The sequence below is a fragment of the Sciurus carolinensis genome, chromosome 10 (genome assembly GCF_902686445.1).
Source record: "Sciurus carolinensis chromosome 10, mSciCar1.2, whole genome shotgun sequence".
NCBI lineage: Eukaryota > Metazoa > Chordata > Mammalia > Rodentia > Sciuridae > Sciurus > Sciurus carolinensis.
The window spans coordinates 86,329,029-86,349,127 of NC_062222.1; the positions used below are offsets into that span (position 1 = coordinate 86,329,029).

Consider the following 20,099-nt stretch of genomic DNA (forward strand, 5'->3'; position numbering starts at 1 on the left):
AGACGCTATTGTATTGACAGTTGTTTTCATTACATGAGCGTTAGAGGACACATTCAAACCGTTCAAGTGACTAAAAGCATATCTTGCAATAGTAAGAACTGAATAAATGTTAGTTTTATGATGGCGCACTTCATCAGCACACATTTAAGTATTGCAAAGTCATTTTGTGTGCTAGAAAAAAGCACTCCAAAAATTATTATTGTAGGGATTATTTCCTATTCATTTTCTTCAGTAGCACAAAAGAAAATATTCTTGAAATAAAGATCCCTTATCCAAGTTCTTTGATTGATATTTTTTTGCCTTTGAGAATTTCTGAGGTTTTGACCAAATTTTTTAACCCATGTATAAAATGAACATAACAATGCTTCTTTCTACATTTTGGAAGCTGTAAGACCTGATGGAATGTGTGCTGTCCTCAGATTTCTCTGGGAGAGAGCTGCAGATAATGACAGTGGTGCTTAAGGTCATTAGATGATGTCTCAATTGACTGGCTGTTGTTTTTAGCATGGCTCTATGATTGGCTAAGCAGAGATGGCATGTGCCTTCCTTCAGATGTAAAAACCCTTTTGAATCTATAGCCCATGGCTGAGTCAGGCTTAAAGGATTAAGTCCTGGGAGAAAGAGGGTGACTGCATGTCATTCTTCTATTTTGGATCTCAGGAGTAAGATTCTAGACTTTTCCTTCAAGAATTTTTTTCAACTGCTACCAGCTACAAAAAGCAGATGTTATCTGATGTTGGAACTATTCCAAGATTATAAATTGCAAGGTATGGAAAACAATTAATACATTATTTTAAAATGTTTGTATTACTTCCTTCTGCTCTGTTTAGTTTCTTCTGGAGGGCTTTTCAAAAAAATTATTTCTGATTCTTACATTTAAACTCTCTCATATTCAAATTTTATTCTTGCCTCTCAAACCTTAAATTAATAATTATATGTTTCAAGTTATTATTAAGAAATATTCTTACAGTCAATTTAGAAATATCTTCAGAAGTTTATAATGGCATTTGTTTTGTTTGAAAAGTTTAAATCAGTGCTTCTCAAAGTTTGTACCACAAGGACCAGTGGATTCCTAAGACTTTTGGATTGCTGAATCATTTCATAATAATATTCAAGTACCATTTGACATATTCACTGTGTTAACATTTGTACTGATGGGGAAAAGCAACGATGAGTAAAACTACTGATACTGCAGGGTGAATTAAGACAGTGTCACCAAACTGCCAGGTGTCATTGAATTTGTCACTTCCACCATTCCAGAAAAAAAGAAGTCCAGTTGCACTTGAGACTATTCTTGGTGAAGCAGTGTAAATTATTAATTTATTAAAACTTGATCATCTTATACAGATCTAATTTAATGAGTTGGATGATAAAATGAAAAGTGTATAAACCTTCTACATACCGAAGTACAGTAACTGTCTTTAGGGAAGGTCTTGGGCAGTTAAGAGCTTAAATATCTACTATTTAATATGTAGCACCATTTTACCTGAAAGAACTACTGACACACCAGGTTTATTTAGACTTAGATTTTTGGCAGATAGTTTGTTAAAAATGAATGAATTGATTTTATCACTTCAGGAAAAAAAAAACAAGAATTTGTTTTTAGAGATAAAATTCAAACTCTTATGTGAAACTCAGAATTTCTTAAAGCTTATGTACTTCCTTTTGAATTTGAGGGTTTCCCAAACTTAAATATTTTTTATGAATGAGATTGATGTCGATATTAAGGAATGCTCTTTTTCGTCATTACATAATGAAATGTCTCAATATTTGGGAGAACTGCATGACTGTAAATTAAGTGAACCAATACTTTATCAATAGTTAGTGCATGACACATGAATGTTACAAAAGATCCACTCATTGTGATTGAGATTGGTGAGTTTTAACATAACAGAGTAAAAACATAGATTTATATTACTTCTGATTCTGTGTTATAACTAACCTTTAAGAAAGTAATTCTTTTCAAGTTTTAGGGTACAATCAAGTATAGCCACAATTATTTGGAAAAGTTATTAGAATATTTCTTCTAATTACATATCTGTGTGAATCACGATTTTCTTAAAATGCTTCAATAAAGACAAAACATCACAATACATTGAATTCAAAAGGGGATAAATATAAAATGGAATTCATAATTTGGAAGGAGAAAATGTAATTTCAATATAAATATGATATATGTAATTGTTAATTATTATTTCAAATAAATCAATCAAACTTTAAAATTTCTTGTTGAAATTTCTAATATGGTAAGTATCAATAGCTCACATAAACCCTAACCCTTTGACATCCTTAATAATTTTTAGGAATATGAAGGTGTCTTAAAATCAAAAAATATGAGGAAACCTGACTTAATTCTGTACTCTGCTCATAACAGAACTATGCACTTATAGGATGTTGATTTATTAGACTTAAAGGCAGGTTAAAAAAACAGATAAGCCCACAAAAAAGTTACTGTTATTTTTTCATTCCATGACTCAGTTCATCCATATTTATCATAGTGATGATGCATGTAATGACTGAACAGATCATGTACTTTTAAAAAGTGTAATGCTGGTGTTCCTGGTGCTATTTTTTGTTTTAATTAATGCTTATTTCCTATCCCTAGGCATAACATTTTAGTTATAACATTTTCACAATCATACTGAGGATCTCTAGCAATATATACTTCTTGATGATCAGAACTTTGTTTCAGTCTCATAAAAATAGTCCTAGGTTTTTCCTAGATTAGATTATTAGAATCACAAAAGTATAATTATTTTAGAATAGAAGAAGGTATCAGAAATAATGAAGTCCAAACTTACTTTTGGCAGAAATAAAAACAGATCCAGAGAAAGGCAGAAATATATCAGGTAGTGGGTGAAAGAGAAAGGCAGAAATATATCAGGTAGTGGGTGATTAATTCCAGAAATTAGAATCAGGTTTCTTAGTTAACAATTTTTTTTTTTTAAATCTACACTGTTACTTATTCTCTATAGCTCTCCTCTGTTTGGTATACATAATTTTTGATCCTGAGTGGTAAATACTGAACCACTATTCTATAGTCATTCCATAGACCAAAATCAGTACTCTTTGAAACTTTCACACTCCTTCAGCCAGTCCACTGGGGGAGGGGGGCCTTAATTTTATTAAATTAATGTTTTGAGACATTAAATTAGAGGTTGACAAATTCTATGCTGAATCAGATTTGTCTTAGTTGTTGCTATGACACCTATTTTGTAAAAAAATATATATGTAGATATATACATATCTATCTATCTATATATATATATTTTTACTTTGATTATTTGAGGAACATTGCTACTTAAGTTGATGTCTCTGAGAGGTTAAAGAAAATAATATTTGAAGAGTTATGATCTGAGAACATTCTGAAGTTTATATCTAAAGAAACATTTGAGTATTGTAATCTCCAGAACTTTTTATGTTCTTCCTCTTAATTTCTTTAAAAATTGTTTTCCACCCATTTTCTTCTCTTTTTTACTCCTCGTACTACTCATCTTCTTCTTCATCTTAAAACCTAGTATAAATTTCACATTAAAAATAAATTACACTAGTTAAATAATTGCCTACTGCCAGTGCTTGCATATAAAAAAGTATGTCTATCATTGTATAAATACGTCCTTTTTGTAATATTTTCCACATAGTCATTTTCTCTTTAAAATGCATGTAGTTTTCACTATATGGGTCCAGTACATTAATTAGGGCTATTACTAGTTATATTGTATCATTTTTGCTTTCTTGTGAATGAAATATTTTATTACAGCTGGCTAATAATGATAAAGTTATTAAATGTGATATATTTATATTTTGTATCAAGTCTCTGAAATATTTTTTGATAGTAGTTTTCCTCTTAAGTAGCTTGGATTTTTAATGAAAATTTCAGCACCTGCAAATAATATTTTAACCTATCTGATATCAATACTTAAATCCCCTTTTATGATTTCATGTCATATCATAGTATCATGGACATGAAGAAAACTGTTGATATTTAAATTCCTTATTTTAATAATGGGGAAAAATAATTTAAGGTAAATAATAACCTATATTAACACTAACTAGGAAAAAAAAAGTATATCAATAATCAATCCCTGCAATTCCTATGGAAACAGGTTTGGAGTCATCATCTCCTCAGTGTAAAATAGCTGTCTGACTATTTATACAGAACTAGTAATAAATCATCCTCTTTTAAATCTTTACCTAAAGATATTTGATACATTTTAGTTAACTATAATAAATTTGTGGAAATTATATAATAATAATTGTCCTTGTTTACAACTGGTCTTTATCCTTAAACAAAGAGCAGATAAGAGAGAATAATTTGCAATATTTGAGATGTGTCATTAAAGCATAAGCTTCTCATCTTGTTGTTACCTGGGCATCTAACTATAGTTTTCATAAAGAAATCCCAACCGGCAAAATTACACCATAACTGGTTTCATTCATGAATTACAGGCATAAAGTAACCTCTCCAGTGACAGGTACTTGAATTATGCATTGATAGTGAGAGAGATAACCAAGGAATTAGTACACTCACTGGAGATGAATGAAACAAAACACATGGTTTAGAGAAAGGTAGATAGTAATGAATGTCAGTGTCATGTGAATTGGAAATCAAATATGAAATTGACCAGAATTAAATGAGAGTAAAAAGTATATTCTGGATAGGGTTTAGGGTTGGGGAGAAATTGAAATGACAACGCCAAACTTGGAAATAGAAATTTCAAAGGGTAAAGGTGAAAAGGCTTTGGGTAACACCCACTCCCCATCCTAGAATTTGGTCTTCCTGCTTATTATCCCTGTTGTCTATGCTGCTTCCTGAAGAGGCCAAGGAAAATCAATCAGGATTTTCATTTCTGTTTTCACTCCTCAATATCAAAAGCCTAACTGATTTTCATTTGAATTATTTCTAGTTCATAGGCCCCAGAGAAACTACTTTTAGAATGTTTCTTGGTAATTCCCATTTGGTTGGCTAAAGATATTTCTCAATATTAATGCCATAATCTGTCAATAATAAAGATGACTATTTTGTGCAAATGTGTGTATCTATGTATGTATGATGCTGTGATATAAAATGTGCTTTTACTGTGGAAAATAGTAAGAAAAAAAAAAGCTACACTAAGATATGTCAGAACTTCCATATTGACCAGGAAAAATCTTATTTCCACAAAGATAATTTTAGAGCAGTGATGTAGGAGGTGGGGTGGGGGTGGGTGTCAGTGAGAACTATCCACCTCCAGAAGGGAGGGACATTTTATCAATGATGTTGTTTAGAACTGTGGATACAGGGTGATAATAATAACCACACCGGCCTTAACTGGTTTCCTTATAGTTTAAATTCTTTATAAATAATAGACTCCCTTATTTCCTGCATGCAGAATAGACAGCTTCTACACTCCCTAACTCCAGCTTTAATAACAGCAATGGAAGTTCCATGTTATGACATACCAGTCTTTTTCATCAAGTTACAACTCTTTATTTAAGTCACTAGAAAAACCTAAATCAGCCACTAATAAAACAAGGAAACTGTTTAGAGGAAATGGTTATCCTGATTTTGAAGAATAATTTATTATAAGATTTTTTTTTATCAGTTAAGAAAGAAAGTTCTTAGAGAATTCTGGAAAGTCAACAAAGCAACTTGTATATATGAAGTTGTTTTCACTTCCTGGGTCAAAACGGAAGAGGGAACATATCGTACTTCCAACTTTCAGAACAGTTTAGGACAAATCAGCCAGTTAATTGATTACCTACCATGGGTCTAGACCAGACACTAGAGGACAACTAAGAAACAAAAGTTTCCATTTCTGTTCTTCAGAATTTTAAATGGAGTTCTGGAGACAAAATCAGAATATACACAAGAGTAAATAAGACAAACCTGCATATCATTCAGGACTAAATTGTGCAACATTGATTATAAATGATAGAAAAGTCTACTGTAGGAGAGATTAACAGTTCTGGAATAACATATTACCACTGTAAGCTACTGATGATAATGTAATGGTTATTGAGTGATTACTTTTGCCATATAATACTCCAAGGAATTTACATTCATTATTTAATCTGTTACTAACAGTTGTTCTAAAATATAGTTGCTATTTTCATCTTTCTTTTACAGGTGAAAAAATTAAGGCATAGAAAGATTAAAGGATTTAACCAAGGCCACAAAATTAGTGACTGAAGGAGGTTTTGGGTCTAAGCAATCTGTATCTGGAACTGTACTTTAAACTACCTAAAGTGTTAGAGATTTCATTGAGGAGATGATAATTAGGTTGAACTTTTACAGAATCATATTTAAATGAGGGAAAATGACAGGGAGAACACCTAAATGTGAGGAGGCTGTGATAATAGAAGAGAAATCACATAGTTAAAATAAGTACTGCATGTTTTAAGGATGATAAATAATAATAAACTTAATAAGACTTGGAAGTTCGTGATGTAATGTATCATGAGAAATGTAGTTGGAATGAATTTGATTCTTACAGGATTCTGAATTTCATTCATTCAGTTCTTGATGAGGTATAAAATAGGGCGTCATTAAATATTTTAATAGTCACATGTCAAAACCAATGTTTGTGGGCAATTTACTTTTTAATTAGCATAAAGGGCAGTGGAAAGAGAAAAGAACAAGGGTCATGGAGCTCAGCTAGAAAACTGTTCCAACAATCTAAGCTAAACTGGGAAAAAGAGAGGGGGAAATGTGAGCTAAAGAAACTACTTGAAGGACTAATTATCCAAATCATTGAATGGATACAGAGAATGACATAGAAGCCTAGATGAAGGTTATCTTCAATTTTTTTTTTCTTTTTTAAAAATTTGTTCTAATTAGGTACACATGATCGCAGAATGCATTTTGACACATCAGCACACTAAGGGATGCAACCACATCAATATAGCTCAATTCCCAATGGCCGAACTATGGAACCAACTTAGATGCCTTTCAACAGACAAATAGATAAAGAAAATGTGGTATATATACCCTTCAATTTTTGAAAGCAGGTGACTAGAGATAGGATGGTGCCACCAACTTATACAGATAAACTTGTAAGTGGAAAGATTGAATACGAGATAGACAGCTGACCACTATAAATTCTCTGAGAGGAGAGTGGTGTTGTCATACTTACCATTTTATCTGTAGTGTTGCTCCAGGTACCATGTCTGACACATAGTAGGTGAATAAAATATTTTTAAAATATGTGATTAAACAAGGTCATGGTAAGATAATGAAAGCTTAGTAGGTCATCTATTAAAACTACAACTGCAATGGGTAAGTGGAGATACAGATTAAGAAGTTGTCTGAAAGAAGAGACTTCTATAAAGTCATTAGAATGGATTAACTCTTGAAAGACACATTGTTTTGGAAAAGGAAAAATCCAAAAGTCTAGTGTAGGAACCTCCCACTTGAAGGCTTGAAGACATGAATGAAAACAGAGATCATTAGAAAGATAAGGACACAAGGAACTATGCCAAGTCTCAATTTTTATGTACCACCATCCAACCCTTTGGGAGTGGAGAGACTTTGTCAAAGTATGTGAAAAAGTCATCTGTAAGCTAAAATGTAAGTGATATTTAGTATTGATTGTGATCAAAAATAGGATTTCATATTGAAAGCAGGAGATGAAAGTAACTAGGAAGAAGAAAAGGTAGTAAGAATCAAATATTGGTGGCATTAATCATTCAGGTAAATATTTCTTGAAAGAAGGAAGTAAGGGAAATATTATTTCCTTATTGTCTGATAATTTTTCAGAAGCAATTTGAAGAATTGTTCCTGAAGTAACTATTCATTTTTTCATTTGGTATTCAATATTGGAATAAAGTAGATATTAGCATCCCTCTTCTACTGATGAGAAAACTGAGATTCATAGAGTTAGGTAAACTTGCCCAGTTTACAAAGCAGGTAACGTGTAAAGCTTATTCAAAAGAGATATCTTTTAAGACTAGGGATGATGTAGCTCAATGACAGATCACTTGTACAGTATATGTACCTGGGTTTAGGCCCCAGCACTGCAAAAAAAAAAAAAAAAAAAAAAAAAAAAAAAAAAAAAAAAATTAAACGTTTTAGTTCAAAACCTTTTCCTGAAAACTAATGAAGTGTGTGAAAGGAAATGAAGAAAGGAGGTATAGATTTTTTTTTTTTAATGGGAATACACTATATGAATAAACAGACTCCTAGATAAAATAAAGCATCCAATTTCCTATCCAGTATATAAACCTACTGTATAATAGCCTCAGTAAATTTTTCATTCATATTCTGTTTAAACATTCCCCAGAGAGTATGAAATCATGGTTAAGAAGGTAGTTCCCATTTTGGTCAACACTAATTACAAATTGAGTAAAAACTCTTCTTAAAAAATTAGAAAAATCTTTTTCTTTGTAACTTCCATTCATTGGTTTTATTATCACCACTGGACAGAAGGAAAATAAGAGAATCTCTTCCATTTGACAGGCATTCTCTGTGATGGCACATGCCTGTAATCCCAGCAAGTAGGGAGGCTGAAGCAGGAGGATTGCAAGTTTGAGACCAGGCTCAGCAACTTAGTGAGACCCTGTCTCCAAAATTAAATTAAAAAGTGCTGGGGATGTAGCTCAATAGTAAAGCATCTTGGTTCAATCCCCAGTACCAAAAAAAGAAAGAAAGAAAAAAGTAAAAGTTATTAGGTCTCTTTGTCTTTTGTTTTTCAGGTAAAATCAGTTCAACTCATACATTGTTTAAAAAAAATTGTTCCAGTTGTTTATAGACTTTTGTTGAATACCTGTTATACCTCAGATTTTATTAAGCAATAATGGAAGTACACATAGTGGTAAAAATGTGTTGAAGGAAAAATTCTCATAAAATGGGTTGAATATTTTCAGAAGTAGGAAGATAAAGCATCTCATCAATGTGAGAATGGGGATAATATCAAAACTGAATGTTTAAATCAAGAATGTACAAAGTAGCCAGGCATGGTGGCTGAGGCAGGAGGATTGCTTGTTCAAAGTCAGCGTGAGGAACTTAGTGAAGCACTTAGCAATTCGGCAAGACCCTGTCTCTAAGTAATATATAAAGCAAGGAGATGTGGCTAAGTGGTTAAGCACCCCTGGGTTCAATCCCCAGCACCACACACACACACACACACACACACACACACAAAGAATATAACAAAGTAGGGGAGGGAAGAGGAAGTGCTGGGGAGTGATGTTAGCCAAATTATAGTTACATTGTGTGCATGTACAAATATGTAACACAAATCCTGTCATTATGTACAATTACAATGCACCAATAAAAAAATGTGGAAAAAAATATACAAAGTAGCCATCACAGGGAGTTTCAGTCAAAATGAGCAAAGGAGGGATAAAAATAACATTGTGAATCAACAAAGGCCCAAATTAGTTTGTCTTGTTTTATTTTTACATTTCCAGGGAATTGTTTCCATCATGAGAAATATAATTGCCCACAATATGAAAGCTAAGGTGGCATACCTTATTTTATTGGATGTGAACACTTTGATATGTTAAGTTAAAATATGGCCTCAGGTGTTCCTAAACTTCCATTTGACCTTAAAAACACAAGTAGAAACATACGGCTTACTGAGACATTTGTGTAAGTGATCAGGACAATTTTTGTGTCTTCATATTAGAATGTATCTACCCGTTCACCAAAGTTTTGATGGCTAGGAAATTCCTTGAATTCCTCTATTATATTCTACTTACTAAAGTTTCCTAATTCAGAGCTTATTGATGCTACAAATAAGTTTGGCAATTTCCCCCTTTTTCATATGTAATTTAATTTGTAGGCAACTTTGATTTCTTAGTAGATAGGAAGAATTGGAGATAAACACACAAGTGCACAGGTACATATGCACACCCACACAATTTACATTAGAAAAAAAGATAGTAGTGAGTACCTTGGGAACAAACAAACAAAAAATACAAAGACCCACAATTGTTTGGATTATTTTCCCTATTGGTTCTGAACACTTAAGTTAGGAAGTACAAATATAATGATGTTTTGTGAGTATTCAAAGACCACACAGTTTTTAATTACAGTCAAAGGTAATACCACTCATATCAGGTAACTACTCTGATAGCCATGAAAAAATGGTTTACTGTGGAAAATAATGTTTTTCTTAAATAGTTCACTTAATCCAATACACATTAATTGCAATGCAACAAAATATGATGAAGTCAAACCAACAAACATCAGTGTCACCATCAGCTGAACCCCTAGTCTTTCATCAGAGTATGTAGGACACCATATGTGACATATGACCGTTTAACATCCAAAACTGCATGAAGATGCCAAAGTCAGAACATTTCATCTTTCTCATTATTCTTTATATTAAATAAATTCATGTAGAGTAGGTTCTAGTAGTTTCCTCCCACATCTCTACTAATGACTTTGTACCTCACCTCTCTCATGAACTCTTTGAATCAGACAAATCTAGATGCTTTCCAAATGTCAGTAATTAGTAGACAAAAATCAAAGCTTGCTCTTGGAAATGGTTCAGAATTTCTGAAAGCAGGAAATGGTTTCAAGATATTATCTTAAACACAATTCAACAAAATCATGTTGAATGTGTATTTCTCATGAAAATTATAGCATACTACAGCAGTCTAATAGTTTAGATAGCAGAAGTACAATGTGGAACAGGAGCCTACTTGACTAGTACAGTGAAGATTCTGGGGTCCAGAGAAGCCAAACAAGCCACATTTTCTGTCAGTCTTATTTCATGCTGTATTTGAAATAGTTCAAGTATTACTGGCTTTGCATTTCATATTATACCAAACAGGACAGACTTTAATCTCTGTAAAACCTCTGGGAGACAGATGTTAATATGCATCTATGGAACATTTTATAGATATAGTTTATTTTCGTAAGTCATCAATCCTAGTCCCTATTAAATGATTAGGAAGGAAGGATGGGGAAGAGGAATTTTTACCCAGTGCTTTGTTTTATATATTGTATGCAAATAAGCTGATGGACTCATGACAGGTTCTGTAAGTAAAAGTCAGTTTTGTATTATCAAACTGTATTTACACCTTCATTGACTCCCCCATTGTTCTTTGAGTTCATGATTAATTTAACATCCTCTTAGGTAGCAATACCTTAGGATCAAGAGCTACAATAACAATAATTGTTAATTATTTACTTGGTACTGGTCTTATTTGCTCAATTGTGGATTTTCTGCAGACAGAGATGAATGCTGTTTGCTCAACAATTAACACCCTGTGTGGCACATAGCAGGTGCTCACTAAATATTGTTTAATGACTACATGAATAAATGAAAGTTTGAGTCTGGTATCTAGAAATATTTTTAACTTAAAATTCTAAAGATGACAAGATGATTTGATTATTTTAGATAAATGCATCTTGTGGAATGAGAACTACATAAAAGTATAATTATTGAATACTTCAAAAATAAAAACATACAGCCATCTATTTACATTCAAACACATATGAATGTGTAACCATATAAGATACAATCTAAATACATATTTTTATTTTCTCATGAAAGATCTTAAAAATCTTAACCATATGGCCAAGAGATGATTTCTATTGTACTATTGATTGTCTCTTCCCCAAATCCTCACCATCCATTTCCTTCTACTCCCTTTTCTCTTGCTGTTTCTTTTTCCTACTCTTCATTTTCTTGCTAGTCTCTTTGTCTGCTTCTTTTACTCTTGCTCTTGTCTTTCCTCATCCTGCTTATCCTTTGCTTGCTTCTTCTAACGTCTGTGATATTCATTTCTATCCACATCGGGTAGTGTGATTGCATGTAGAGAATGAAAGAGAAAAAGAAAAGAAAGGAAAGAAGAAAGAGAGGCTCATGTATCATCAAGACCATCCCAAACATTCTTTCCTATGTACTTTCTTCCTGAGGCTTTGAGAGAAGAGTAACATTCAAGAAATAAAATCCATTAGAAATTAGATTAGTGTTGGATTGGGTACTACACATTGGAAAGATAAGACATAATTAACCAACAGAACCTCAAAGGTAATCTATTTCAAACATTCTTAATGAGTGTTGTATCATAGACTCTGGTGACTCTGATGAAAATGATAAAACTTTTCTTAGAAAAAAGCACATACACACAACAAACAAAATTTTATAATTTCAGTAAATGTGACAGAAACACATCAGTATAGCCTGGACCTAGTGCAAGCCCTAAAATGATTGTTCTTTCCTCTCCCCCGGCCCTCCCCTCCTTCTCCTCCTCCTCCCTATCTACTTATCTATTCACCCACACCTCTCCACCTAGAAAACAAGGTCTAGGGAGGTTATCCTCATTACTTAGACATTCAATTCCAGGGTGGTATCCCATCCTAACTTCCTTCTCATATTTTTTCTAATCTTTATCCCAGAAAAGAAATTAGGAATTTTTTCCCCCATCTCTGACATTTTCATAGACTTTCTTTTTAGATAGCTACTACCATCTAATAGAAAAATAGTATACCTATGTGTCAATGAAAGATTGCTTCAGTTCACACATTTGGTGAAGAAATCTTGCAATGTGTTAGATCAGAGCCCAAGGGTTCCTGTAATTATTTCCTGTGGTTCTTACCACATCTTTGGTGACTCAAACAGAGGGAACATTATCAATGCTGCATTTTTAAAGAGTAACCTCATCATAAAAAAGAAAATACAAATTCATAAATAAAAGGACTAAGTAGATAGTATTGCATTACTAGAAAAAGTTAAAATATTTTACTCAAGGAAGGAGGCAGATTAAATTAGGTAAAAGCATTCTGGCAAGGTTCAGAATTAAATGTCTTCAAACTTGTGGTTCAGCACAAGTTTGAACTGTGACAATAAGTGGAGACCAAGTACAAATGACTTGAAAACATATCATGACCCCTAAGCAGAGAGAATACCAATAATAAGAATGAAAGGCAAAGATGATTCTTGTCCAAGAAAAGCATCAGTTCTTGGGGAAGACTCTATGGATATATCAAAACTTGTGAGATGAAGCAAAAACCTAGATGTGGAGTTCCCAGTTCATCACTTTGATGTAGGGTAATCAGTATGGAAGAAATGTAATCTTGCCTACAGTCTTGCTATTCACTTCAGAGTTTTGCACAATGAGGTAAACATATTATTCACAAAGCTATTCACTATGGGGTTTGTTTGTTGCTCTTCATGAGTTTGGTCACTCTAAGGTCATAGGCTATTTGAATGATCCAAGGCACTATCTGTTCTTTCTGATGATGGAGAAGCATGAACACTCTCTGTGAGTCCTTGAGAATCCCTTCCTAGATCAGTCTTTGGCACAGTATTATTGGCTGCCTGTGATTTTGATGTTTGGTTTTGATGCTATTCACTATGCTCAGAAGAGAATTTTTAAAGGTCAATTCTTTTTGTAGAAGGATCCTTTACATTAGAAGTTTATGTTAATTTAAATTTCCCTTTATTGTCTACAATAATTTCTGACATTCAAACTGCCTGTTAAGTTGGATTTCAGGCTCAAGATTTTTGTTTAAATAACAAGTGTTAGTCAGTAAATATAGCCATTACCATGAAACCCCAGAAACATACAATCTCAGACTACATTAACCATGTAAAAAAATGTTAACACAGATGTTATTAAGCCTTTTATTTATGAGAACTATTCTTTTTAGAGAACCAGGTTGAAAGCATTATGAAAGGAGCAAATACATAAATATAGATTCTGAAAGTATAAATAATTACCTAAAATTTGACTTGAAGTTGATGGCGTGTTCTATTACAACAGAACCTACTAATGTTTTCCAACAAGTTAAACCATTTTCACAAGAAATGTTTTTCCATAAATCACTCAAAAAATGAAAATAAATGGCTATTTGATGATTGTAAACAGATTTTCAGTGCTACTGACATTATTTTATTAACTTTGAGATAACCACTAATTCTTAACATATCTTGCATGTTCCTAAAATCTAGGTAGGCAACAGCTACCTCACAAAATGTAAAAAGTAGTGATAATGAACACATGGAAATGATCCATGGATATAAGTTAACCTTACAGTTGTGTCCTCAAATTTAATTGTCTCAGTTTTCTAACACAAATAATGTCAATTATTACTAAAATGTATTAGTATTAGAAAGGCCCTCATTTTCATCTCTTTTTCTCAGGCTTACAATGCATGCATTCTGATCCATGAGGCTTGTTGCCTTCCTTCAGGCTAGTCTCTTCTTTCCATCCTAGCATCTTTTGGATCCAAGTGCTCACATTTGGGAAGTTGTGATCATGTACTAAATCCTCTTATGTTCCTTCTTAATTGCAAAAATAGTATGTTGATTGCTTTATAAGTAGAAGTGAAACTGAAATCAACCTTTAATCTATAGGCTACCAGTAGATATGAAGTTAAATTATTTCTTCATTCATAACTCATTGATTTACTAAGTTCAAAATTCAGTGAATTTGAGATATGCAATTACAGTTGTGTCCACAGTGTTTTTATAGAGTGTGTTCTAAAGTTATACATTTCTATTCCTTCCTTTTCTTTTAGACACACAAAAAAATGTGATAGACTTCAAAGTATTTTAACTTTCTCCTGATGTCTTATTATAATGACATTGTTGACTTTTGCCCATTGGCAATTTATGACATACACTCATTGCCTTTTGAATGATAATAATATCAATCAACAATGCAGCAATAGAAACCACTATAGTACCTGCCCACATGCAGCAATGCATGTGTGAGCATGTTGAGAGCCAATTAAGTAAAATTCACGGGTAATAATTTCACTTTTATAATACAAATTACTAATGCCAACCAATCCTCAGGATTAGTTATCCAGCCTTTTGAAGAACATTAAAAATCTCCAGATGCTACATTAATTAGAACCTAATACATCTACGTCTTTCATTATTTATAACATAACAAAGAAGTCAAGGCAACATGAAAAAACACATATGTCAGAAGAATTTGGAAAATATCACTTTCAAGGACTGTTGAAAACAACTACCAAAATAGTGCTACTTCTGGGGAAAAGAATGAGAGTTAAAGTACCTAACATTTTTGAGATCTTTATTATGACCCAGATACTAATTTTAGTCTTTTATATCTATTATCAAACTAGTTGTAAGTGTCATCCCCACTTTACACATGGAGAAACTAAGAGGTAGAAAGGTTAAGAATATTCCCAAGTATATTCTGACTGTTCTTAACGACAGTGCCAAAACTGAAGACTGTGTCTGCCTTCCCCAGGAGCCTGGTGCACTGCCTTCCTACTATGGCAAAGACTTTACCTCACAGAATAAAAAAAGTCATCTTCACCTATTTACTGAGAGTAGGAGTGGGAAAGAAAGCAAAGAGATGCAAGATTTAAGATCAAACCAAAGAAAATTCGAAAGAATCACTCACTAAAAAGGTTTCCTGAGATAGGTAACCTATTTTTGAACTTTTAAAAATTAGATTGCTTCTGTTGCAATCTTTGAGTGCTTAAGGATGGTGAAAGTACATATTGTTGTATCACTTAAGTTCTTCTCTTGCAAGTGCTATGATTCAATATGAAAATGCTGATTTGGTTAACTAAGAGAAAAAATATGTATACACCACACCTCATTTCAGACTCCTCAAAGCTGTTTCTTATACTTACTAGAACTGGCTTCTTGAATGGCATAATTTTCTCCACCTAAGACACATCCTTTCTTTTCTGCCTCATTATTATGTACTAATAAAGAGGGCTGATAGTATTTTATAAATTTTAACAAATAAGGATTATAAGAATATTAATTTTTTAAAAATAAATGTTTTAATATAAGAATTCAGATGATTTTAAAAGAATTTTTACTCAATTTTAATTTCAAGATAGCACAAACATTTGCATCTATATTATTATGAAATAAAATAATAACAGGATACAGTCATGTACTAAAATTGACATGATTTTTCTAGCACCTTTTTCTTTGATTTTATAAATTGTACTTGTGAAACAAACCAAAGAGGAAAGTTGCTTTGGCTAAATTATAGTTTTCAATGTAGTTAAAGTTATTGGTAACTTTTGTGAACTACTTATTTATAAAATTTTATTGCTACTCAAAATTATATTTCTTTTTTCATATTGTTGATGGTTATACAAACTGAGATTCTGCTTCATATTTTTCCATTTGTCAAAAATCTTGGGAAATATATTTCTTATTAATGCTTTAGCAGAATAATATTACAAAATGTTAATATTAGATTGCTTCTACCTGCATATTTTAGACAAAGGTATTCTGTATGAACAACAAAAAAGCACATTTACAGAGTTTTTTTAATATCTCCTGACTCTGAGTCTTTAAAAGTAGTTCTTAAATTTCTAGTGTTTATACTGACTGATGTTTTACTGATCTTTATTAAAAGTTTGTGTATTCATTCTCAAATCTCCATAAATATACACAAGTATGTAAAGGGATTAATTATAAATACTGAGGAATTCACATCATTATGATGGACTAAACTATTCCTGATAATAGGAAGGTGAAAGGAGGTTTTGACTTTTTGATTTTTCTTGTTCTTTTCTTTCTTTCTTTCTTTGACTTTTTGGTGGTGAATAAAATTTTTTAATAAAATCAATTATTTCAGAGCTAAACAGGAAGTATTAGAAAAGACAAATATAACTCTACCATTTTACTTATGAGGAAATAAGTTTCAGAAAGTTAAGCAGCTTGCCCATAGTCACACCACCAAGGTGAAATAGGTACTCTAGGCTAGAACCCAAGACTTCTCTCCACCACACCTTCCAGATTCCCTCAAAGGGAAGAGACAGAATGTTTTGATGAGGAAGTCAGGAGTTCTATCAGCGTACTCTAGTGTTTTGTATATTTTAAAAACCAATTGGGACCACACCTCAATGCTGATCATACCTCCCCAACCGGAAAAGTGTGACCTTCTGAATCATCACCAGTTGCACCTCATGAGCCCTTTGCTGCTTGGAGCTTCTCTGTGTGGGTATTTACAGTTCATGGTGTGGAAACAGCTGGCACAGAATTGATCATGTTCTTATCAGACTATGTCAAGATGGCAAACCTCTGTCATTAAACTGGCTAGACTTGCTTCTTTTCTTGTGCTAGTGACTATCATTATTTTCTAGCCTCCCAGCCCTGACCTGGCTGATACAGATCAGATGGTGACTGAATAGAACCTGCCCCAGTCCGGGTCCATGATGTACGCGTAAGTACTCAGCTTTTCTCAGTAAGAGTTATCAATGGGAACAGATGCTGGCCACTCCTGAGACAGGCTGTGCAGATGATGCCTGGTACAGATTACTTTAAAAATAAGATTATTTTTATGTGTGTTATTGTATTTTGTGTTATGTTTTTATTTTTGTTGTAGTTCAATGTAAGACTTTTAAAACAAAAGGGGCCATTGTAATCTTTTCTTTCTAGATAAAGGAAATGGAAATGATATGTAGTAACATGTGAACTGTATTATATTTAAACACATAAAAATCTGTGCTTCAGATCATAAAGTTCTTAACATAGTTTATTTCATTTCTTTAGTATTCTCAACAGCGTGATATTTTATCACTTTTGTTTATTGAAATATCTTCTGAGACAACAAAGTGTAAATTGAAGAAGACAGTCTATTAGAATTTTTATTTGTTTAAATGTTAAATTTTAAAAAATGTAACAGTAATGAAATTATTGTATCACTTGAATGAAATAATTAAAATTAATACATAAATAATAATTATTAAACTAACAAAACTTAGATTCCATATGACATTTGTCATAATTAAACTCCAAAATAATTGATCAATTAATGATCTGAAGGTAAAAACATTTATATATTTTTTTTATTTAGGTAATATTCAGGTATTTTTTTTAAACTCAGAAAAGAGTAAATGATATTTAAGAGTGATTTCATTTAAACTCCTGCTTAGTCTGAACTTGTTTCTCAAATAGGTGTTTATATCTCTACAGACACAAATTTCCTAGTCTTAAACACGATTTTGTGATAATTGTAATTGCTCAGTCATTTGAGTTTGTCTTCAGTTAAATAAAATACGTTAAGCCTGTAGGCTCTTGCACTCTTAAATGATGAGTGTTCTTCCCCTCCCGATTTTACTTTTCAATCACAGCATGAGCCTGAATGACTGTCCATTTCATTCATAAAGTTTCCCCCACAGACCCTTTCATGATAGCACCTTATAGTAAAATATCTGTACTTTTTCTTTTTTAATTCCCCCTTTCCCTCCCCTCTTCTTTTCCCTAGTCCCTTTCCTCTACTCTAATGATCTCCCTTTGATTTTTTAAAAATATAAGAAAGTATACTTACTTGTTATTTACCAAAATAAGGGCAGAACAAGGTAAAATGTGCAGGAGAAAATAACCTTACTTTTATGTTTAACCAACATTCATTAAATATGATATCTAACAATTTCAGCTTCAAAGAATTAACAAAGAACTTTAAGATCTTTCATGTTCATTTATTTCTTAATTCTGCGTATGGCTTTTCTACCAGCTGGTTCTTCTCTTCCCCATTTATAGTATCATCTCTAATCACTCACTCTTCTACTCTGAAAGTATCATTATAGATGTATGAAATGTCCATATTAAAACCTCATCAGCTTTGATTCAGAGTGTATAGGTCTGATGATTTCACATATCCTTTCTAATTGGATTCCAGACCAGTACACATATTTTGCCAAAGTGTATGGATTGTGCGCGTTAGTTAAGGAATTTTGCCCAAGGGATCTAGTCTCCTAGAGTAAATGAGTCATGTGAGCTGTAGCTTCTTAGCAAAAGTCCTAACTCTGTGGTGAAGTAGAAAAAGAACAGCATAATATTTAGATGTATTCTAGGTCCAGCTTTGTGCTCACTTTTCTGGAAAAGTCCCTTACTTCTCAAGATTTCATTTTTATCTGTAAAATGTGGGGAGAGTATATAGCTAAATAAATAGGATGGAGGTATTTGCCACCATTTAATAGGACTTGAAATAATTTTTTGTGGATAAGCAGGAAGTTATTTTTGGTTTATTGATTTATTATTTGGTTATTTTCACATTATCAACTTTCCTTGTTACATATAAGTAGTAATAAAATAATAGTTGATATTAATTTTGCTGTACTTTTATTATGTTTTAACTAGTAAGTCTAAGTATTATGTAGTGGAAATGTTTCAGATTTGTGAATCTTTGCATGTACCATATTGTGATGTGAAACATTTTTTACTGTGGGTCATGGTCAAAAATATTTTTTAAAATACTGCAGTAGATAATCTTAGAGTTCTTTTAAATACTTCAACTCTTTGATTTCAAAGAGCTAACCACTAGTTCATATGGATAACATTAACTTAAGGCATGAGCAAACCATCTAAATTATTCCAGAGTATAGACTCTTTAAATTTTTTCATTAATACTTACATTTGGTTCTCTCCAAAAGTGAGGCAGAGATAAGAGGTATGATTGCCAGAAAGTAGACCTTCAAGAGTAATTGAATAAGCCACACCTAATGGCACAATCTGATAAATCAAAAATAAGAAGCACAAACAGGGTGTTATGGGGGTAACCACCCAACCTCATTAAAGCTTCTCTGGATATGTAATAATTGAGTGGAGTCTTTCAAAAGTAGAAAGTGGTTGTAAGAAAAGAAAAATGCATCCTGGGCTGGGAAGAGCCTTGGCAAAGGCCACAAAATTTTAATTACGCTTGCAAATAGATGTTGAAAATTGTCTAATGAAGCAAAGTGATTATTTTATGAAGAGCTTTGTGTACCAGATTAAAATCTTCTGAACTTTTAAACAAGAGTCAGTAAAAATTTAAGCAAGAAGAAGAAATTATGAAATTTGCAATCTAGAACTGTTAGTGGGGATCAGTGCACTTGTATGGTTCAATTTTCATCTGCAGAACAGGAGGAAGAGAGTGGAAGAAAATTATGTGTTTAGGTGTTGTTTCCTCAGCCTGCAATGAATCTTCCTCCTCACGTTTGGTAAGACCCCATAGTCTTCCTTCAAGATCCTAATCAAAGTTTCTGTATCATTTTACTCTTGACCTCTTGATTAGTCTTGAAGCACAGTCATCCTTTTCAAACCTACATAACACATTGTATATACTTCTATTACATACTTCTGTATGTTTAATTACTTGTTTCAAATCGTCTTCCCAGTTAAACAGAGAGCTCTCTGTGTTACTAGTGCCGAACACTTTGCCTGTCCAATGTA

General features: G+C 32.5%; 1 protein-coding gene across 4 annotated transcripts in view; it reads left to right on the plus strand.

Moving 5' to 3' along the window:
- The first annotated feature begins 629 nt into the window (after positions 1 to 629).
- LOC124994084 (transmembrane protease serine 11F) overlaps positions 630 to 20,099 on the plus strand; it is a 91,018-nt gene continuing 71,548 nt past the window's right edge. For 2 of the 4 annotated variants that reach the window (XR_007110449.1, XM_047565771.1), the window contains exon 1: positions 16,904 to 17,109. Coding sequence is in view for 2 of the 4 variants with exons in the window: in XM_047565771.1 (XP_047421727.1) it covers positions 17,099 to 17,109 (11 nt within the window). In the remaining 2 variants the exon portion in view is untranslated. Of the gene's footprint in view, positions 768 to 16,903; positions 17,110 to 17,130; positions 17,195 to 20,099 lie in introns of those variants that run through there. The other 2 variants (XM_047565773.1, XM_047565774.1) reach the window with 2 other exon arrangements.